This window comes from Meles meles, chromosome 2 (genome assembly GCF_922984935.1).
Source record: "Meles meles chromosome 2, mMelMel3.1 paternal haplotype, whole genome shotgun sequence".
Classification (NCBI taxonomy): domain Eukaryota; kingdom Metazoa; phylum Chordata; class Mammalia; order Carnivora; family Mustelidae; genus Meles; species Meles meles.
In genome coordinates this window covers 12,689,440-12,712,773 of record NC_060067.1, presented here as the reverse complement: position 1 = coordinate 12,712,773, position 23,334 = coordinate 12,689,440, and the positions used below count along the sequence as shown (strand labels likewise).

Here is a 23,334-nt window from a genome sequence, read left to right as displayed (position 1 = left end):
AGGAACCACAAAAAAATGACTTATTTAAGTTTTTAGTGGGAGTTAGTTTAAAATAAGGCTGTACTCTGTGAAATGTTATTCATCCAGAATTAAGTCTCCTGATGATATTTTATGGTCACTCCTTTAATGTCCATTCCAGATAACCCATTTTCTCTTTAAGAATTTTTCCATTACTTCTTTTTTTTTGAAATTATATTGTTACTTTTTTTTTTAATTTGTTTATTTACAGCATAACAGTGTTCATTGTTTTGGCATCACACCCAGTGCTCCATGCAGTACGTGCCCTCCCTATTACCCACCACCTGGTTCCTCAACCTCCCACCGCCTCCTCCGCCCCTTCAAAACCCTCTGGTTGTTTTTCAGAGTCCATAGTCTCTCATGGTTCATCTCCCCTTCCAGTTTCCCTCAACTCCCTCTCCTCTCCATCTCCCCATGTCCTTCATGTTCTTTGTTATGTTCCACAAATAAGTGAGACCATATGATACTTGACTCTCTCTGCTTGAGTTATTTCGCTCAGCATAATCTCTTCCAGTCCCGTCCATGTTGCTACAAAAGTTGGGTATTCATCCTTTCTGATGGAGGCATAATACTCCATTGTGTATATGTACCACATCTTCCTTATCCATTCATCTGTTGAAGGGCATCTTGGTTCTTTCCACAGTTTGGCGACCGTAGCCATTGCTGCAATAAACGTTGGGGTACAGATAGCCCTTTTTTTCACTACATCTCTATCTTTGGGATAAATACCCAGCAGTGCAATTGCAGGGTCTTAATTTCTTCAGGAATCTCCACACTGTTCTCCAAAGTGGCTGCACTAACTTGCATTCCCACCAACAGTGTAAGAGGGTTCCCCTTTCTCCACATCCTCTCCAACACACGTTGTTTCCTGTCTTGCTAATTTTGGCCATTCTAACTGGTGTCAGATGGTATTTTTTCCATTACTTCTTTTAATTTTAATCTTGTAACACTATCCAGCACATAAGAACCTTTGTACAGTTGTATGGTCTTTTGTTAAATTTGCTTCCACTTAGCCAGACCCCTTAAATCAGTGAGTTACTTCCATGTTCGTTGGAGTACTCACAGTAAAGCTTAGGATGCTTATTCTATAGTTGTGATGACCGTGGTCCCGCAGTTTCTCTTAATGTACTCTGAGTCTTGTTTTGCCTAGCGCCTCACAGTTCTTGGCTTATATTGTGGTAGAGATTAATTTGTCAACACCGAAAAGTATCTCTAGAATCTGGCTACAAAGATTAACGCCAAATGGCTCAACCAGCTCAAACATAATGGTTTTATTTTGGACCTTCAGTATTCCATTGCTAATATTTAAATAACAGTGATAACTTTGTGCAGTAGTTTGTAATTTTCCTATATTTTGGTGGCTTGTAGGTTATTTATTCCTTTCCTATAACTAATTTTTCAACTGGCAGTTTAGAGGGAAAATCTAAGAAAGTACTAAAGTTCAAAGAATTGTTAACTAAAGGTTTTCCTCTGGATACTCTAGACTTTGGTATAGACTTGTTAGTGATAGTCTTTTTTTCTTTTTAACTTCTGATAGCCTGAAAAAGTAAAAGAAAAAAAAAGCATGTATGTATATATTTTGTATATGTGTACGTATACATTCTTGGACCACTCTTGATTTGTGAAGTAAAATGAATATAACACTAAGAATTCAAGCTTTTTATGAGCATTTCCACTACTCATAGACCACTTCCCCTGTATGTTCACATCACCATCACCACAGAGCATGCCACCTTGTTACTTTGACTTTAGATAAACATTTCTCTTTTTCCCAAGGTTTAAAGAAGTTACAAAATTTGAGCATTCTGTATTCATCTTTAAGAAGATTTGTGTAAGATTAGAATAAATTGTTATGTAGCTTTTCCGCTGAATCAAGTTACTTGTGTTTTTTCTTCTCTGTTATACCTTTGCACAAGCTCTCTCATTGCTTCAACTGGAACTCTTCCTTAGCTCCTAACATTTGGCTTTCTTGGGTCACTTTTCTTCTAGGAAGCATTTTTTTTTTATTATTATTATTATTTTCTTTCTCTAAAATAGATATGGCCATCCATATTAAAAACAACAAAACTTGTCTATTCTTTCTGTGGTACCCATTCTTTTTCCAAAATAATTGTGTGTGCTCATTCTTTTTTGATAATTCTGGAAGAAAATTTAGAAATGCAAGCAGCTCTCTCTCTCTTTTTTTTTTTTTAAATTAGGCTCCATGCCCAGCGTGGAACCCAGTGTGGGACTTGAGCTCACAACCCTTAGATCTCAAGACCTGAGCTTGAGTTGGCTCCTTAACTGACTGAGCCAACCACCCAGGGATCCTTCAAGCAGCTCTTTATTTTGCTTATTTTTGTTTGTCTTTGGGCTGAGCAGTTTCATGAGTATTGTAGATACAGTAAATAGTTCTTTAAAGTATTTATTTAATTTGGCATTCTCACTTCATGCACATATAAATAAAACCTTATCAGATGCTGTTAATTTGATTATTCCTTGACAGTTAACAGGTATTTATTATATATAGTGTTTGCATTCAGCATTGTGCTAGGTTGATAAAGAATATAAAAATATAGGATATCTTTTTTATGTTGGTGAGACCATTTTGCCCCGTGGTGTAGAGTTTAGAGCCAGGGTTTAAGTTAAATAGGTACTGTACCGTAATGTAAGTGAAGGGCATAATTAATATGTGCAGATAGATGAATTTATAAGTAAATACTCATATTGTCAAGAGCGATTCCATGGGTGGTAGGGAATATGGCCTTATTGAAAGGGAGAACTGGGGTGCCTGGCTATTTCAGTCAGTCAAGCATCTGCCTTTGGCTCAGGTCACGATCTCTGGGTCCTAGGATCCAGCCTGAATCAGTCTCCCTTCCCTGCTCAGCAGGGTGTCTGCTTCTCCCTCTGTTTCTCCTCCATTCCCACCCATCCCCATCCCCGGTCATGCTCGAACTCTCTCTCTCAAATAAATAAAAGATGTATTTTAAAAAAGGCGGGGTGACATTTGAATCTGGGAGAGCAGTGCTGAACCAAGGATGGAGGCTACTATTTTTAATTTGGTATTAACTGTCTGATTAAGTTCAACTCTTTGTTGATTAGTTAATAAAAATTTTTTTTTTGAGTATTCAGAAGCTAGAGATAACTAAACATTTTATGTATTGCTTTGCAATATATATGAAATGTAGGTAATGATACTCTTGTTTATAAGCTGAGGAAACTCAGGCTCATAGAAAAGTTAAGGGAGGGCTGGGATTTAAACCTAAACTGTCTTAGTTTCTGAGCTCATGTTCTTAAATACAGTATTTACTTTTTTTTGAGGACACCGGAATGTGGAAAGAACACATCTCTAAAGAGGCTCTCTGGAGAATAAGTGCTACTAGTCTAAGTGATTCTTTAAATTTCAGTCACATTTAAATCAAGATTAATTGCTGAAGTATAGTATATGGTCCCTAAAAGATTCTGCAAAAGAATATAATTGACATTACTTTGTATTTAGGCGTGAATTACCCTTCACTAAGTCAGCTCATCTCACCAATCCTTGGAATGAACATAAACCAGTAAAGATTGGACGTGATGGACAGGTTTGTTGTTTTAATTGATTATTTAAAACACACACTTAGTCAGTCCTTTTAGATATTTTTATTGAAGGACATTTAATCTAAGCCATTTTTGAAAGAATTCATGTGACAGATTAAGGGAGAATATTTGGAATTCATGATTACTGTGATTTTGACTGTTCAGTAAGGCCTCCATGAATGTTGAAAGACAGGCATCTTTATATGGTATTTTCATTAAATATCAGTTGAAACGCCTGAAGAGAAACTCTGGTCCTGATTTTTAATTGTTTTTTATTATATTATTACTACGCTTTGTATAATTTTTGAAATGCCATTAGAACATCTTCATTGAAGTTTTCTGACTAGAAGGAAGCTGAATGAAAAGTATGTGTACCTAGGGTTTCAAGTCTACAAATGAAATTAAAAGTGTCGTGGTTAAAATAAACCAAAATCTTTGACGCTCATAGTTTTTACACGCAACTTTGACAAGAAGTAGTGTGCTTTCATTGCTCATAAATAAAACTTGGTCGTTGAAAATAAAAACTCATTTTAAAAAGTCCATACAATAGTATCTCTTTGTAGTTAATCTGTTTTAGTGTATGTAGCAGTTCTTAATTATCAAAGTTGTTGGCACACACTAACATATTTTTCCTCCACTGTGTAAAGGTAGATAACCCTGTCCTGATATTTTTGTATTTTGCACAAAGCGATACTCCTTTGTAGAGAACAATTGTCACAGAGTTTTAAGCAACTGCATAGGTATATTAAACTTTGGAGATTCTACAGTTTTAGTTTTTACCCTTATATAAATACATGGAACACTTTAGAAAAGTTTTTTTTTGTTTTTTTTGTTTTGTTTTGTTTTTTCCCCCAAAACCTTTCAAGGAATTTTTTGGAATCCTGGTCATCAGCCTTGAGAAGGAAGTCTCCAAGTCAGTCTGTTTTTGTTTTTGTCCTTCAGCAAAATACAAGTCTTTTGAAAGTTTCTCCTGTTTTCTTCTTGTAAATTACTACTTTCCTATTCTAGGAAATTGAACTTGAATGTGGAACCCAGCTTTGTCTTCTATTTCCCCCCGATGAAAGTATTGACTTGTATCAGGTCATTCATAAAATGCGTCACAAGAGAAGAATGCATTCTCAGCCCCGATCAAGAGGACGTCCATCCCGTCGAGAACCAGTCCGGGATGTGGGAAGGTTAGAAACGTTCTTTGGACTGATAATAGGCACATGTATCAGAATAACATGATGGAGGAATGTGATTCGTCAAAAGTTTGTCCTGCGGTAAAGAAGAAAGAGAAAATCCTCAAATCAAGCTGCATGGACTAGTTTGTGGCTTCATTGAGGATTTCACATGGTCACCTTGGTCTCAGTCATTTTTCAAGAGGAAAATGGGGATCTTTCCTTATGCAGAAAAATTATTTGCTAAAGAGTGATAACCAGTTTAAATTAGATAATATTCTGATTATACAATGTATACAATTGAAATGTGGTAGGCCTTTGTTGCTCAGAACAGGCTAGAAAGGAGGAAGAGGAGGAAGTCTTTATTTGCAAAAATTGTTAATATTTTGTAAAAAGCCTTTTCTTTCAGGTGTGTCTCTGGATAAGCCTTATCAGATATGGGACTTTTATAAAGGATCACTAATGTTTTTTCAGAAGATGACGCCTCATTTAGAGGATAAAATGTTTTTTAAGTTATTTTGATATTCAAGAGGAGCATTACTGGGACTGTTTCAAATTTTACCATCGTGATGTGTTAACCCCATTGCCAAATATTCTCTAACATGTACCCAGTGAATTCACACATCTTGCTGAGCTTCTGAAAACAATAGGTTCTTTCCAAAGGGGATCAAGTGGCCCTGGGAGACCCGGCAACAAACCGAAAAGAAGGGCTGTTGCTGTGTCTGTTTACAACTTTCCAGATGCTGGCAGTACCTGTGGACTTAAAGTGTTTTTTAGAGGATCGCCATGGTTATTGATCACTACTTTATGAACTAAGCAGCATTTTCCAGGAAAAGGGGGTTTAACTTGTTACAGAATTGGAGAAGTCTTTGCAAAGGACTGGTTTAAGCCCTTCCACCCAACACCTTTCCCTGTGTAGATTTGCATACAGCTAAACCTAAAATATTCTGCTAAAGACTGTTGGATGTATGGTTGATGGGATGAAACGTTTGGTTAAGTTTCCTTTTGGTGGAAACATCCTGTGGTAGGTACAGATAATCCAACAAGAGTCCCCATTTCTTTGAGCTTAAAAAGGACACTGTCAAGTAGGTAGGAGGAAACCTGGCAGAGCCCCCTTATTTTTGGCCTTAAAGGACTGAACACCAAGATGTCTTTTGAAGTTTTAAGCTAAGAGGTTTCCAGTGCAATACAGTATATACAAGTGAAGTTTTTACCTCAGTTTTGCAATGGACTGCAAACTATACTTATTACACCACTACACCTTCTCTCAAGCCTGCCAGGGCCTCCATATATGTATGTGGCTTACAGCTTAAAGTCAGTAGTTGGACTACTGTATGAACTGTTACTATCATGTTTTATACCGGTCGTAAATGCACTCCCCAAACTACAGGAAAGCGGTATGTTTATTTTTTAAACCAGCTTTTAATTTTCTTAGTATTATTTATTGTAGATGCAACTGTTTTTATTTTGTTGGGGGGTTTGGGGTTACTGCACTTTGCAGTTTGAGTGAACTTGTGTTGGAAAAGTTAATGAAAGTAGTTGATAAAGAAGTAGCTGGAAAACTAGTGATGCAGGTTATTATAGAATTTTTATTTGACATTAAGGGTAAAATATTTATTACCAAAAAACTTGGAATTTTTGTTTTTATTTTGTATAGTTCTTTATCAAATGCTACATAAAATGAAGTGTATTTATGATGTATTACATTACCCATTGAGATTTATGGGAGACCGTAAAGAGCAGCCCTCTGTAGACAGTAAAATTTCACTTTCTAAAGAATATATTTTGAAATTGTTTTATGAACTCTGTTAAAACTGCCCCATTACCTTCCAGTTTTAAGGCATTGTCTCTAGAAAAAATTCGCTTAATTCTAAATGTTATTAACTAGAAACTAGTTTTTCAAAGTTTTAAAATTTTCAGAACTTCCTGTAAAGTCACTATAAGTATCAGATTTTCTGTATGATCATGTGAAAAGCATAATTTTGTGCAAAGCAAAAAGAAATAAGAATTCTTTATTTTGTTTAGACTTCTAAAATGATATTAATAACTTTGAATATATAGATTTTAGAGTTACCTGTTGTGTGTAATGATGATAAGTTTTTTTTTATTTTCTTGCTTTTTCACCTGAATGGAGACTTTATTTGGGAAAGTATTTTGTTAAACTGGATATTTACATTAGTTTGAGGGCCACTCATTTACTTTTGTTTAGAATACTAAAATTTGATTTACATGTTTTGAACAGACTATTTCCAAGTTTTTCATCATAGTAAGAGGGTTATAGAGAATACTGTTTCCAGCAATACATTCAAGAGTTGGTTTATAATAATAAGAGGAATTAAAATTTAGAAATTTTAAAATTTGTTAACTAGAAATTAGGATGTTATTTTAAAGGAAATACTGGGCTATTCTTTGTACTTCTGTCAGAACTCTTGCATTGCTGTTTGTTGTCCCAGCAGTTTTTGGTTTAATTTCTAATGTGTCTAATTTGTGTAGGCGTCGACCAGAAGATTATGATATTCATAACAGCAGAAAGAAACCAAGGATTGACTATGCCCCTGAGTTTCACCAGAGACCAGGTTAATATTTTATAATACTGCAGATATTTGACTTAAAATTATGAAACAACAACAACAAGAACAACAACAAAACATTTATTGTAATCCTGTAGTTCTAAATGTGAGAAAACTTTAGGACATGACTACTTAAACCATAGGAGATTATCAATAGTTGTCACTTAAATTCTAGTTTGTGAAGGTTGCCTAATCTATTTTAGTGTGACTCATTATCATAATCTGTTAATTACCCAATGTTGCTAATTTATAATTATTTCACGAGTGGAAATTGCACAAATGTTTTAACATTAAAAGTGGTTAGGGAAAGCAGTGATTTTACACTTTATTCTTTTTATTTCCTGTTATATTTAGTATCTTATGTGGTAAATAGCTTTAATTAGACACTGAAGTTATACTATATTTTTCTAAATAAAAATCTTTAACATGTTTCTCTTAGAGAGGAATGAGAAATACTTGTTTTGTAATCTACACAGCAGCTTTTCAGCTAGTCTTTCCCTTACCAGAATTGAAAAAGGGGAACAGTATTTAAGAGAAGATACTTATTTAATAACAGTAATACACATAAAAATTAGGCAATTTGAAAATGGGTGTTAGTGAGCATTATAGCATTTTTACATAACCAGTGGCTTGATAAACCTCATTCTTCTCCAAAATGGGATATTCCGGAGAGTGAAATTAGTTTTTCCACAGTAACATGGCCACACAAATGTTTTTCACGTTTTAATTTGCTGAGTCTTTATTAAAGAAGGGGAGAAAGAATATTTCTTTTTTTGCTAAGGTTCTTTCACTTAAAATGTATAATCTTCATTTTTGTGACTTTTGCAGTTCTGTTTTTCTCCCCCTTAAGTTTGCATTTTTTAAAACTATCTGGTTGACTTAGCATAACTTGTGTATACCTAAGATGGAAGGTAAACATTTGTTTTAAGGAAGTCCTGTTACAGTGTCCTCAAAGATAATTCCTCTGCCCTTAACTTTCCTTATGGTGCAGAATGAAGAAATTTTCTATCTAGCGAGAATTGGGGTGTGGATTTAGAAGATTCATATGAAAACCTCTCTAGCAGTTTATAATTCTGTGATATCAGTAAGTTATTTAGTTAATTCCTAGATTATCATGTAATCTGAGAAGAAAATCTGAAAATGGAATAATACAATAATAGCATCACTGTATTTCATGGGAAGAATTGAAATGAGTGGTAAGGAAGGTTTAATTATAATGCCATAATAAAAAATATAAATTTGATTTACTAAAATGCTTGATGTTTGAACAGGGTATTTAAAGGATCCACGATACCAGGAAGTAGACAGGTAAGTTGGGTTCACTCTTGCTTAGTACTAAATTACATTCTTGGAACTAGTTTATGAATTACCTGAATTTAGTTTCACAAATCTTATTCCCAACAGACGATTTTCAGGAGTTCGCCGAGATGTGTTTTTAAATGGAGTAAGTATTTTATTTTACATATTTAATGTTCATAAAACCAGGATCTGATTTGCTTTTTAGTTCTGGATTTAATTTTTATTATTGACATTAATATTTTTCATTTTAGTCCTACAATGATTATGTGAGGGAATTTCATAACATGGGACCACCACCACCTTGGCAAGGAATGGTTTGTATTCTTTTTCTGAAATTATTTAATTTCATTCACAGTTCCATGTATTTTGAATGCTTATTTGAAATGTGATTGTTACAGTTACCTATTAAGAGACTTAAAATATATATCTTTAGTGATAAATACTTGGGGGACTATTTTTAAAACTAAAGATTAATGAATGATTTGTGTTGTTTCAAGTTTATTAAGTGGTAGGGTTTTTTATTGTAGTGGTTAGTATTGCAAACTGCCTGGGTTAAAATGTTTTCCCTTCTCAACTCAGTGACCTTGGACAAGTTTCATAATATGTTTCTTAGTTTTTCTTATCTGAAAACTCAGTGGGCATTTGTTCACTCTTTGGCTCATCAAATAATATTTAGTGCCCATTCTGTGCAAGGCACTCTGCTTTAGGCTGGGTTGGTGAATGAAACAGATATTGTGTCTTTGTATGGTTTGAAATTTAATGAATATCAGTGTTGACCTCATGGGAGTGTAAAGAAGATAATTTACAAAATACTTGTAAAGTTTAGTATAGTGCTTGATTCCAATACTTAGTAAATTCTTTCTATAAAATAAGAAAAAACCCCAGAGGTATTTACACTTTCATACCCCTGGGTGGCGCAGTCGATTACGCATCTGATTGTTGCCTTCTGCTCAGGTGGTGATCTCTGTCTAGGTCATGAGATCTAGCCCCATGTCAGGCTCCTTTCTCAGCATGGAGTCTGCTTGGGATTCTCTCTCCCTCTGCCCCTCTTTCTAAAATAAATAAATCTTAAAAAAAAGGTTAATTAAATCCTGTGCATAATTTTTTTCCTGTGCACAATTTTTAGTTTTTCTTCTTTCTGTAAGAAAACTGGATCTTCTTAGAGTATTTCTGAAGGTATTGAGGATAGCTGAAACATTAATTCCTTAGAAATAAAAAATTGGGGAATGTAAGTAGTTCTTATTGTTTGTTTGTTTGTTTTTTTCTTTCTTTCTTTCTTTTTTTCCCTTTAAATGCTGCCTGTAATGTGGCCTCTTCATCTGACTTACTTAACTTAAGGTACTGTATACAGATAGATGAATTGCTTTCCTTTAGATTCTGGGAAATTTTTAAAAAGTCAGAATATTATCTTGGTGCTAACGAGGAAAGTAATCTTTGATTCGCCCTTAACTCATTTTATAATGGCATTTAAAAATTTAGTAGGTCCTGGAGGTTTTTTTTTTAAGGGTAGATGTTTGTATAGTGATTAACATGATTGATTCTAGAGCTGGATGCCAGATGTCCCAACTCCACCTTTTTACTAGCAGTGTGATTTTAAGCAAGTTAATTAACCAGTTGGTGGCTTAGTTTCCTTTTTTGTAAACTAGAATAACCAATACCTATCTCATTGGGTTGATGCGAGAATTAAATAAGATGTTTAAAGTGCTTAGGACAGTGCCTAGCTTAATGTAAGCACTGTATACTGATTTGTTCTGTTGGTATTTAAATGATATGGTATGAAAGTGTAAGCATGTTAAATCTTAATAGATGTATAATTAGTTCGTTACAGACCTGTTTTCAGCAAGCACATAAAGAGGGTATTTTGAAGAACCTTAATGTCAAAGTAAATGGATCATACAGATTATTAAATTGTTTGGGATTGGTAGTTTGTATAGGGAAATTCTAAGGATGGTTTATTTGCAAGGATATTTGGTAGATGTTTATGGAAGTGGTTTTCTTTTTTTAGGCTCCTTATCCTGGAATGGAACAACCTCCACATCATCCTTACTATCAACACCATGCTCCACCTCCTCAAGCTCATCCCCCTTACTCAGGGCATCACCCAGTACCACATGAAGCAAGATACAGAGATAAGCGAGTAGTAAGTGCACGAGAAGGCTCAAGTGTGAGGGAACTACTTTGACTTCTGCTGATAATTTAAATGTTGCTAGATTATGTTGAGTGGTGGACTGTTTCATATTCTTACTGATTGCTGTTTCAAAGTAACTCACAACTTTTAATTAAAAATGGGTAATCCCTTTGGATTATTTAAATAGACTGTTTCTGTTTACTGATTAAGGAGACTGCTCAAGTTGTGGCAACTTCTCTTTGTAATTCTTGGTTAATATCGGAGATATCATATAGTAGGATATTTTCTTTCATACAGGAGTCTTCAATTATAACTATTATTGCAAATAAATATTTCTAAACTTTCTGTATATTTGGACTCCATTTTCATAGATAGATGTTGTATATTAAGTTAGTTAACAGGTTATCTCTAGTCTCATTTAGTTACTTGTTTCTCTGCCAAATTTTGTTGGTTCACCTCGCCTGATTCTTAAGACGATGCTAACAAATGACATGTTAAGAGAGGCAGATGAGTAATTGTCCTTTAGTAATTATTGGTTCTAATAATTTAGGATGGTTGATTTGGAAAGCTTTTTTGATCAAAACAGGGTGAATTAAAGGCAAATTCTAGTTAGAGATGTCTGGGTTTTCATTAGACTAGTTAGATTGAGATTGTTTATTAAATGATTGATATTCACTTTTTTTCCCCTAATAGGACTTGTGTCTTTTAAAACTGAAATTATCTCCTTGTACTCTTTATTACAGTTCCCTTGTGTATAAATTTGATAGTCTTAGAAAGGTAGTTTGGTTCTTAAAGTAGGATGTACAGTCTGGAAATCCCCGACGTCCTCCCCGCCACCATATGTGACAAGATGAATTTTTTGGCAGGGCCAATAAACATTCTTTATCTTTCCACATAAGTTGAAGAGCATGCATATTTGAGAGTAGGCCAGAGTAGCCCGGCCTATCTTTGAGATACTTTTATTTATTTTCTTATTCTCGTAAAGATACTAATTCTTCAAAATCAAATCATTAGGATCTTTAATATTCAGTGGAAACAATTTGAGAATCCTAATTGACTAACAGACTTTTTTTTTTCCAGTCACACAGGAAGAGATACACAGTCTATATATGATAAAATCTTAGTTGTCTAGATGGATTGTGGTGTTTTTTAAAATGCCTTTTAGAAATGATTACGTAATTTCCAAAAGAGGAATTTTTCTAAGATTCTTTGTGAAAGGATACTTGCCTTTTTTATGTAATTTTTTGGTTAGCGTATATATTTTATGCTAATATTTATGTATTCATTGGAAGAGGTAAGGTGGGATTGTGTTTTTGGACCTTATATTCTGAATATTTGAGCTGACTTGAAAAAAGACTGAGTTTAGTAAGTAAAAGAGTTGAGAATTAAGAGTAAAAAGCCAGAGCAGGGATCAAGCTTACAAGTAGTTATAGTGACAACTTGGACCTCACTTGGACAGTTGCTCATCTTAACCTCTCTCGTCCTTCTCAGCCTTTTATGTATTATTAGATCTGTGTGGAGTAGTCTTCGCAATCTTACTAAAGTACTTATTTTCTTAAAATTATGTCCTATTTCATAAGTTGTCATTAGCATTGCTTCAGTTTGAAAGTTTATCTGGAATATAAGAATACCTGATTTTACCATAAGAGGGCAGAGTTGGTTCAGGTTAGTTTGTAGAATCAAAGAGGGAAAAAAAGTAGCGTTCACCTATTGCAGAAAAACATTGATGATAATCAATAGTTGGCTTCAGGCTTGTATCCATGTTGGCTGATAGTCATCTCTAGGTGCTTACTTTGGCCTAAATCTTATTAAAAAGATTGGATGGAAAAGTCATTGAAGTTATATAGCAGACTGCACGAATTGAGTGCCAATAGATTTGAATAATTTCTGTTGTAGGTTTCTAGTAAGACATCAAAATCCTTTTTCTAAGCAGTGTCAAAATTGCATTTTGTGAATTAAGGCATTAGTACATTTTTCTAGATATTTTCTCTACCGTACAGTAATTACAGTATAGGGACTCATAAGTGCCCCTTTTTATTTTAACATACCTAACTAATTTTTTAACCTTTTCTAGCATGATTATGACATGAGGGTGGATGATTTCCTTCGTCGCACACAAGCGGTTGTCAGTGGTCGGAGAAGTAGACCCCGTGAAAGAGATCGGGAGCGAGAGCGAGACCGCCCTAGAGATAATAGAAGAGACAGAGAACGAGATAGAGGACGTGATAGAGAAAGAGAAAGAGAGCGATTATGTGACCGGGACAGAGACCGAGGGGAGAGAGGTCGATATAGAAGATAATGCGCTTTTGGAAGCACTGATTGTTTAAAGATAAAAAAAATCTTGTATTTTTTTTTTTTTTTTTTTTTTTTTTGTGTGTGTTTACAAGTAGTAAATTTATTTTCAGCGGTCTACTTAAAGTTCATTGTGTAGAAGGGTTTATTATATCCCTCTTTGTTCCAAGCATGCAGTAAATAAGAACTGGAAAAACTCAAATCCTCAAAAAATGCACAGTTGACAGTTTGAGTTGACACTTATTGGAGCAGAATGGAACAGTCCAAGAATGTAGATATTGATTCATTCTCTGTAAATGTTCATCTGCTTATAGTGTGTTCATCCTAGAGTTATTTTTTTGTTTATTTGTTTTTTTTTTTCGGATCTTGATTGATGACTGCCATGATATTTTGCTTTGATGTGTTTCTAAATGTAGTTGCACACGGTTCAGTAAAAATGCTGCTATCAAGTATGCAAATATTGAAGTATGATGGTTTGACAGTATGGCAGTGCTGTAGCAGCCTCTTTGTTTCTCCCTTTCCCTCTTTTTTTATCTTAAAAAGTCACTTTTTATTTTTCTTCAGTCTTCAATGATGAGAGCAATATTAAGAAGACATTGCTATCTAATTTTTAATCTTTTTAAATAAAAAATTCCTATGTTCAGTAGCATGGTTGATGCTGTCGTTTAGCCTTCCCCTCCAAACTGTATACATTGGCTTGGAATGTTCACAACTTGCGTGTGTGGCAGCGGAAGATAATTCCCATATTCTACATTGCTACTGTTTTGTATAAAATAAATTGGTAAAGATTGACACTTATCTGTTGTACTTCTTTCTTGTCTGGATGCAAGTTTGTTTTCTTACGCATTCCTGGACATAAAATAACGCTTTGTTTTAGGTACAGTAGGAACTCTGGTTGCCCTTCACCTTTTTTGCATATTTTAGCAGAAGTGATTGACCTAGGCCAATTATGTTAAAAGCTTAGTTCTGTTTCTAATGTAAGAACTAATGGTACTTCCTGGGATTATGTTGGTATTTGGTTAAGTATTTATTCTTCCGATAACATTCTTGGATCTACTCTGGTCACAGGATTATTTCCTTTTTTTAGGCTTTCTGTTGTTTTCATCTTTGATAAGTGAACGACTTGAAAGATGTTTTTCTATCTTACTTTTAAAATCTACTGCTAAATTAATCTCTTATAGATACATCATTTAAGTTAACCATCAATCCTTCCCAGTGGTGACAAGCTATATACAATAAATGGCCACACAAGAATATAGTTTATGAATATAGTTTACAGAAGACTTTCTTGCATTTCAGTTTCTTGAGTTATACCTGAAATTTTGGCTTTAAATAAGTTGAATATTTAAACATTTGGGATATTTAAATATATGACCACCTTGGAGTCTGTACCAAATCACAATTACAATTTTATATTTAATCTGTATTGGTCTGAAAAGGGGAATGCATGAACTTCACTCCTGAAAGACACTTAAAACTATCAGTTTACTGCTTTTATATTCTCCCTGGCATTTAGAATATTTTTTCTGTGTACTCATAATTAATAGTTTTATTTACCTATTTCAAAAATTAAGCCTGAGGATATATTTTATGTGTGCAGTATGGTAGAGAAGAGAACATTTAGCTGGCTGTTAGGAAACCTGGGTTCTAGTTGCATCATTGCCTTCAATTAGACTGAAAACAGTTGGCAATATAGGGGAAGTTGCTTCCGTGACATGTATTCATCAGTAAGTTATAGTTAATACAATAGCTAAGGGGTTTTTTTTTCTTGCCTTTTAAACTGAACGCTTCTAAGATACAGAGGAATCAACAAAAATGTTATTTTAAGAAATAACCAGTTACACAAAATTATGTAATATTAAAGTAATTTTTCTGAAATAATCGTAGTAAGAATTTGTAAGTCATATTTAGCAGTCTGCAGTGGTACTTTGTGCTTCATCCTCCTGTAACACGCCACTTGCTATTTTTATAGATGACGAGACAGACCCAGAGAGATTAAACTTGCCCAAAAGGACAAAAGTAGCAATTGATGGAGCAAGTTTCCATCCATATTTTTATCTAATTTGGTATTTCAAGGGAAGCCATTTCATATGTTTGGAAAGAAATAGAACATAAATTAATGTATATTTAAAACAACGGTGCCAGGTTCTACTAAGGATATTAAACATATTTTCTTCAAGCTTTCTTACTAAAGGGAGGTATTTCCTGAAGTGTCTGGCCACTAACCTGTGCTTTGTATCTTGGGTGTTAAGAAGGTTATTAACTGTCCGCTTAGTTTATTCTAAATATTTAGCTAACATGTATTGAATTCTTACTAATATACTTAGATTAGCTCATTTAATCCTCACAATAACTTTTCTCCTGATTTTTTGTGTGTGTGTGTGTGTGTGTGAGGAGAAAACTAACAGGAATGTGGTATAAAAGATTGCTTTATAATTTTTTCCTCTATGCAGAGGAGTCAAAATAATAGATCTGTAAAATTGAAATGTTTGATTAGCTAATTGAAGACATGATAGTTTTTCTTACTGTGAGAGGTGTGGTTTCTTCCATGGACTCTGATGTTATTCTAAAGCTCTCTACATCAGTAACAAACACTGTACCGTATGTTGAAGTCAAAAACAAAATTCAGTTATTCAAAGTTTAGAAATCAGTCCGGGATTTTATTATCTGGAGTAAAAGTTCAAGAGAGTGAAACTGAATTCAGGTATGTTACTTCTCTTTTGGCTTTGCTTTCCCTCTATAATGGCTTTATTCTTAGTTGTACTCTAAGTGTTCTAAAAATGTGCCATCACCACCTCCAGTTTTCTATTATCCATATACTTACCAGTGTCAGAAGGAGAGAGACCAGTTTTCCACTGAGTTTATCATTTTCTCAAGAGGACTGAATAGCTCTGCTAGTTTTCATGGAGCCAGCTCTGATCTAATGTGTGTTCAGGGAAGTGGGGTTCTTTGACCAGCCAGTGTGGAAGACTAAAGAGGCAAGTGATAATACAGTCAGCTCCAGGGGAATTACATTAGGAAGGACAATTTCCAAATGACAACAGATGTCTGATCAAACTTAATGTACAATCTCATTTAGAACTAATACCTGAATGTCTGACTTTTCACTCACAGACTATTTTGTCATAGGCATAGCTTCCTTCTGGATATCTCTTTTCATCCTGCTGTAGAATACAATGATCACTCTTCTGAAGGACATAGATTCTGCTTTGTCATACTATTAAAATTATCCCAAGGGATGTTGGATGTGTGGAATAAGAAGAAGGAAATGAGAATTACTGCCAGCATTTCACTGACTCTTCTAGAGTTTCCTGACCTCAAGGTAAGGGTGACTGACACATTAGTCATTTTATCCTGATTTTTAATATTATTTGATTTGGGTAGAAAAAATGCCTAATGCAATTTGATACACTTACTAAGAATGAGGCACATGACATCATTGGGCCAAACCCTTTTTTTGGACCTCAAGTTCATTGTAGTCCGTATAGAGATCTTAACAGCTTAATTTACTGTCATCCAAGTCATCTATTTTTTTTGCCTCTTCCTTGTATCTAAATCTCACACATCTGTGTTTCTCTTTCAGTTTCTTATTTCTGTGTGTGTTTGTGGCATCTGAAAGACTGTTCAATCCTACTAATGATACTCTGGGTATAACAGGTCAGTAAACTCTTATAGTAGATTTGGCTTCCACTGATGTCACTGAGAGGAACTTTGTTTTTAAATTATATGGCAAGAAGACAGGAGACTACAGTTAGCCTCTCAAAGTTTCTAAGGGACTCAGTGCTTCTGAAATGTGAGCTCAGTTTTTGGCTGAAAATATTGAATCTGTTGGCAAATAACTGGCTTATAGAATGCAAAAATACATACTTTCCAGTTCATTTGTAGTATATTTTAGAAGTGGATGAGAATTTTGGTACAAATGAATACATTTTTTAAGCTTTTATTTATTAGCACAAGCAGGGGGAGTGGGAGAGAGAGAAGCAGGCTTCCTGGTTGCATGAATTTATCCCTGCACCTGGGGTCATGACTTGAGCCAAAGGCAGATGCTTAACCGACTGAGCCATCAAGGTGCCCTGATATAAATTAAGACTTAAGTGGTTTTAATGGGGACATTCCCTTTAGATGAAAGAAGTATTTTCTATTTAACCTCATAAAGTTTTTAACTGAAATCTATGGGGGTAGAATGTTATTGGGATTAATTTTAAGCTCAGAACATTTGTTCTGTTATTTTTGTGTTTTCAAACTTTTTTTTTTTTTTTTTTGTTTTCAAACTTTAAATGCTCGTGAAATATATACTACATACAGACTTTCTTTCGGGGATTTGGGTAAGGTTAAATCCCCATTTTTGTAATGTCTTATTTCAAAATCACATATCCATATTCTGTTGTATAGAAAACCTCATGCAGAAATTGGAGCTATTGTCATACATATTATCATACTTTGTAAACAGACATCTTTAGAAACATACATCGTAGTATAGCAGGTGTCATTACTGTCATGAGGACACACAGTTTGAGAATTTGAGAACAGACCTCACTGACTTTATATTAATAAATTTTAAATAATGGTTATGATGAATGTTACTGATTTCCTATATGGCCTCCATTCTTTTATTCACCCTAACAGTTCTTTATCATTTAACTATCCTGTCCTACCATAACCTGTGTGATTGAGGAGTAGCTGGCCCCATCCTCAGATTGGCCTAGGAACTTCTCAGTCAGGGCATGGCATTTCTTTTGCCAGGGCTTGGCTTAGAACTGAGCAGTTTAGCATACACAGGCCAATGAAATGCCATGAGAGTTTTTCTGAGGACTTCTGGGAAAGAGATTTACTTATTCTCATGGGACAGATACTAGAGATACTTTTTCACTTCAGGGAACTAAGTTATGTGACTCTGAGCCTGGAATTGTTAAAACTACTTTGCCAGTTTTGGGAAACTGGTTTAAGATAAATCCAACAAACAAGACAAAGAATTATCTTGCATGATAGAATAGAATAGAACTTTTTTAATCTTTGAGGAACTTTTGTTTTTCACTGGACCTTGAAACAAAGACCCTGCAGGTACAGTTAGGGATTTGGGAAGAGGTCATAGATCTAAATAAAATATAGAGGATGAGGGCATAGTATTATTAGGGACAAAAAGATTATGTTAAAGTGCGTTTTGGCTTATTCAAAAGTCATACGGGGATAGGTTTTGTAACTGGACTCATCAGATCCAAGTGTGGATGTGGAGGAAAGGTGCTCAGAGCACACTGGAGTTGCATAATAAGAAGTATGTTAAAGGAGGAAAATTGCAGGGGCGCCTGGGTGGCTCAGTGGGTTAAAGCCTCTGCCTTCGGCTTAGGTCATGATCCCAGGGTCCTGGGATCGAGCCCCAAGTGGGGCTCTCTGCTCAGCAGGGAGCCTGCTTCCTTCTCTCTCTCTGCCTGCCTCTCTGCCTACTTGTGATCTCTGCCTGTCAAATAAATACATAAAATCTTTAAAAAAAAAAAAAAAGGAAAATTGTAAGAGAACTTTTATGATGTCACATTTAATCACATCATCTCTGGTGGGTGCTTCAGACTATTGCATGCAATAAAGTCAGGCTTTGAGCCTCATTGCTTTTTTTTGTTTGTTTGTTTATTTGAGCCTCATTTAACTCAATAGCCCACAATCATTTTTTAAAAATTTATTGACGAACAGTTGACATACACCATTATATTAGTTTTAGATTTGACATTTTATATATATATTGCAAAATGTTTATCACCGAAGTTTAGTTACTATTACTTTACAAAGTTAATGCCGTGTTATTAACAGTATTCCCTATGCTGTACATTGTATCCCTGTGACTACTTTTATAACTGTACCTTTGTACTTAATCACCTTTACCTATGTTGTCTCCCACCACCAGCCCCCTCTCCTCTGGCAACCACCAGTCTGTTCTCTGTGAGTCTAGGTTTGGTTTTGTTTTTTTTTTAGATCCCACGTATAAATGAAATCATATAGCCTTTGTCTTTCTCTGTTAGACCTATTTCACACAGCATAATACCCTCAAGGTTTTTCCATGTTGTTCAGATGACAAGATTTCATTCTTCTTATGGCTGAGTAATATTCTAGACTCTGTGTATGTGTGTGTGTGTGTGTGTGTGCGCGCACATGTGCTCATCCGCACACATGCATTTGTGTATGCTGTCTTTACCCAGTTTGTCCACTGATGAACCCTTAGGTTGTTTCATTGTCTTGGCTATTGTTAAGTAATGAAATGAAAATCAGGGTGCATATATATATATATATATATATATATATATATATATATATCTTTGACCTGGTGTTTTTATTTTTTTTGGGTACATACCCAGTAGTGGCAATGCTGGGTCACATGGTAGCTATATAATTTTTTGAGGAACCTTAACACTGTTTTCTGCAGTGGTTAAATCAGTTTACATTCTCACCAACAGTGTACAAGTGTTCCTTTTTTTCCACATCCTCACCACCACTTATTATTTCTTGTCTTTTTGATAATAGCCATTCTAACAGGTGTGTGGTAATACCTTGTGGTTTTTTTTTTTTTTTTTTTTTTTTTTTTTTTTTTTTTTTTAAAGATTTTATTTATTTATTTGACAGACAGAGATCACAAGTAAGCTGAGAGGCAGACACAGAGAGAAGAGGAAGCAGTCTCCCTGCCGAGCAGAGAGCCCGATGCGGGACTCGATCCCAGGACCCTGGGATCATGACCTGAGCTGAAGGCAGAGGCTTTAACCCACTGAGCCACCCAGGCGCCCTACCTTGTGGTTTTGATACGCTTTTCTTGATGATTAGTGATGTTAGCACTTTTTCGTGTACCTGTTGGCCATCTATATGCGTTCTTCAGAGAAGTGTCCCTTCAGATCTTCTGCCTTTTTTTTTTTTTTAAGATTTTATTTCTTGGGAGGGAGCACACAGGAGCAGGAGTGGGGGAGGACAGAGGGAAAGGGAGATGCAGACTCCCCACTGAACAGGGAGCCCAAATCAGTGCTTGATCCCAGGACTGTGATCTGAACCAAAGGCAGACACTTAACTGAGCCACCTAAGTGCCCCCTTTGCCCATTTTTAAATTGGGTTTTCTGCTATTGAGTTCTTATAAATTCTTTATATATTGGATATTCACCCTGTATCAGATATGTGATTTGAAATATTTTCTGCTATTCTGTAGATTGCCTTTTCATTTTTACTTTGATTCAGTCCCACTTACTTTTGCTTTTGTTGCTTTTGCCTTTAGAGTCCTATCTAAAAAATGGCCAAGACTGATGTCAAGCAGCTCGCCAGCCATATTTTCTTCTAGGAGTTCTGTGATTTCAGGTCTTAAGTTCAGGTCTTCAGTACATTTTGTGTTAACTTGTGTGTGGCCTAAAATAGTGATCTATTTTCATGCTTTTATATATGGCTGTCCAGTTTTCCCAACACCATTTATTGAAGAGACTGTTCTTTCCTCATTGTATATCCTTGGCTGCTTTGTTGTAAATTAATTGACCATATATGCATGGGTTTAAATTTGGATTCTAGATTCTGTTCCATTGTTTTGTGATTTTGTTTTTGAAGTAGGTTCCATGCCCAGCATGGAGCCCAGCGTGGGACTTCAACTCATGGTCCTGAGATCAAGATCTAAACTGAAATCAAGAGTCTGACGTTTATCTGACTAAGCCACCCAGGCGCCCCACCAGTACCTTACAGTTTTAATTGCTTTGTAATTAAAAAGCTACAAAGCTACTTTATAGCTTTGTAATACAGTTTGAAATCAGGGAGTGTGATACTTCTCCAGTTTTGTTCCTTTTTCTCAAGGTTGCTTTGACGATTCAGGGTCTTGTTTCCATACACATTTTATGAATGTTCTTCTATTTCTAAGGTAAATGCCGTTGTAATTTTGGTAAGAATTGCATTGAGTCTATGTATTGTTTTCGGTATGGACATTTTAACAATATTAATTCTTCTCACCTGCGAGTATATCTTTCCATTTATTTGTGTCTTCAGTTTCTTTTAGCAGTATCATATAGTGTTTAGTATACGGTCTTTCATTTCCTTGGTTAATTTTGTTGCTAGGTATTTTATTCTTTTTGATGCAGTTGCAAATGTGTTTTCTTAATTTCTCTGATAATTCATTATTAGTGTTAGAAATGCAACAAATTTTTTATATTTGATTTTGTAACCTATTAACTTCACTGAATTTATTAGTTTCAACAGTGTCCTGAGAGCATCTCTGTTGGCCTCTAGAAGTGTGCCAGACCAGAAGGCTGGCCCTTAGGCCAAAGCTTCTGAAAATAGGCCTCTTTCTCAGAAAGACTGAGGATATGCTTCTGTTTCCTATATGTGCAGTGCCCTTGGGATGATATTCTGCCAAGAGATGCCTTCCCAGTTGTTATAGTCCCATGGAACCCAGGAATGCAAGCCCCACAGGCCTCGCAGGGCCAAGTGATCAAGGGCTTCCCCTGAGTTGCAGCTGTAAGATTAGGGACACCAGATGTAAAAACTGGTGATCAGAGGAGTACAAAAGCTTCTCTCTGGCGGATTCTGGCGCTCTGGAGACTGGTAGAGGGAGAGGATGAAGATGATGAGAGGAGAGGGAGGAAAAAGTGTCAAAAGTGGCTCCCAACAGCCTCTATCCCTGAGTGTATCCCAGAAAGCTCCTGCCCTTCTGTCCAGTGCTTTTAAGGTTACCAAATGAGTTTTTTTCACATGTGTTTGGAAGCTTTTCAGATGGCTGCTTCTGCACTGAGCCCTGTGGTGAGTGAGTCTGCATGCGAACCCTTTAAGACCTGTTTCTCAGTTCGTTACAATCCTTTGAGTCTTGTGGACATGAGACCCATTAGCTTTCAAATCAGACATTTTGGGGGTCTTAAAAGTTGGGGTGTCCAATTTGGGGGTCTAAGCCTTTGCTCTTCAGGAAGATGTTTCAGGGTTTTGAGTTCCCTCCTAATTGTGGGTCTGTACACTGGGGGTGGGGTTTATGGTGGGATTGGGTCTCAAGTTCTCGTGTTTGCCTTAATGTGGCTTCTGTCTCATTTGCCCAGTGTAGGGAGTTGCTCAGCTAGTTTTTCAGGTCTTTCTCAGAGGAAATTATTACATACATAACTGTAAATTCCATATGTTTATGGGAAGGGGCAAGTTCAGGATCTTTTCTACATCATTGTCTTGAACTGCCTCCTCCAAAAACCCTACTGTCTAAGAGCTTCATTAAAAATGGTAAACAAATCTGAACTAGTACAAATTTTGAAAGTACATTCAATACAGCAGGTCAGTAAATTTACATTAAATTCAACAAAAATGTATGAAACATTTTCAGTGGGATACTCTGGGAGATATAAAAGACAATCTCTGGGGGCGCCTGGGTGGCTCAGTGGGTTAAGCCGCTGCCTTCGGCTCGGGTCATGATCTCAGGGTCCTGGGATTGAGTCCGCATCGGGCTCTCTGCTCAGCGGTGAGCCTGCTTCCCTCTCTCTCTCTCTGCCTGCCTGCCTCTCTGTCTACTTGTGGTTTCTCTCTGTCAAATAAATAAATAAAATCTTAAAAAAAAAAAAAAAACAATCTCTGCCTTCAAGGAGGTTAAATCTTACATAGAGATAAAATACATATTCAGAGAGAATGTGAGTTTAAACTCATGATGTAGAGGATTGTTTGGGGGAAGTAGGTTTAGAAATGGTATAGATGTATGGGTAGGGTGTTGGAAATGGGAGAAGACTATAGTTGAAAATATATTCAAAGCTATGTTGGAGCAAGACTACTAGGAATTATTTACTTGTTTTTTCTTTTGTTCTGTTTTAATGTAAAGTAATACTTTGGAAAAGTCTGAAAGTACCATAATGATCTATTGAAATTACAACAGTAGTGGATGCCCCTTGAACAAATATTAAATCAGAAAGCAGAAAAATGTAATAGTCTGGCTTTCCAATCTAATCTAATTTCCGTGGGTAGTATTATCAATCAGTTTGATATTTATTATTCCAGGTTTAAAAAAAAAATATTTATATAATCTATATGCTTTGTTTTAAAATTATTTTAGAAAAGACCATATATTTCTGCAAATAGTTTTTTGCACTGTACAGTGTACCATGAATGTGTTTCTGACTTACTACATGTTGAATGCCTTACTTTTAATGGTTTTCATATTCTCTATTAATGAGTATGCCAAAATGTCTTTATCTATTTACTTATCCTTGGACAGTTAGAGAAATTCTAAATGTTGCCTTTATCTACTATGCTGTAATGAATATTCTTGTACCTATATTTTAACATTTTAACTATTTTTTGTAAGATGGGGGTCTTGAATGATAGGGTTTGGTCATTTTACATTTGG

At 35.4% G+C, this 23,334-nt stretch overlaps 1 protein-coding gene across 4 annotated transcripts in view; it reads left to right on the top strand.

Moving 5' to 3' along the window:
• Positions 1 to 13,823, top strand: part of YTHDC1 (YTH domain containing 1) — a 37,494-nt gene extending 23,671 nt beyond the window's left edge. For 2 of the 4 annotated variants that reach the window (XM_045996855.1, XM_045996847.1), the window contains 8 exons: positions 3,497 to 3,581; positions 4,585 to 4,751; positions 7,230 to 7,312; positions 8,578 to 8,614; positions 8,711 to 8,750; positions 8,857 to 8,919; positions 10,611 to 10,745; positions 12,808 to 13,823. In XM_045996855.1, coding sequence (XP_045852811.1) covers positions 3,497 to 3,581; positions 4,585 to 4,751; positions 7,230 to 7,312; positions 8,578 to 8,614; positions 8,711 to 8,750; positions 8,857 to 8,919; positions 10,611 to 10,745; positions 12,808 to 13,032 — 835 coding nt within the window. In that variant the 3' untranslated portion in view covers positions 13,033 to 13,823. Of the gene's footprint in view, positions 1 to 3,496; positions 3,582 to 4,584; positions 4,752 to 7,229; positions 7,313 to 8,577; positions 8,615 to 8,686; positions 8,751 to 8,856; positions 8,920 to 10,610; positions 10,746 to 12,807 lie in introns of all 4 variants that reach the window. The other 2 variants (XM_045996850.1, XM_045996843.1) reach the window with 1 other exon arrangement.
• The last annotated feature ends 9,511 nt before the right edge of the window (positions 13,824 to 23,334 follow it).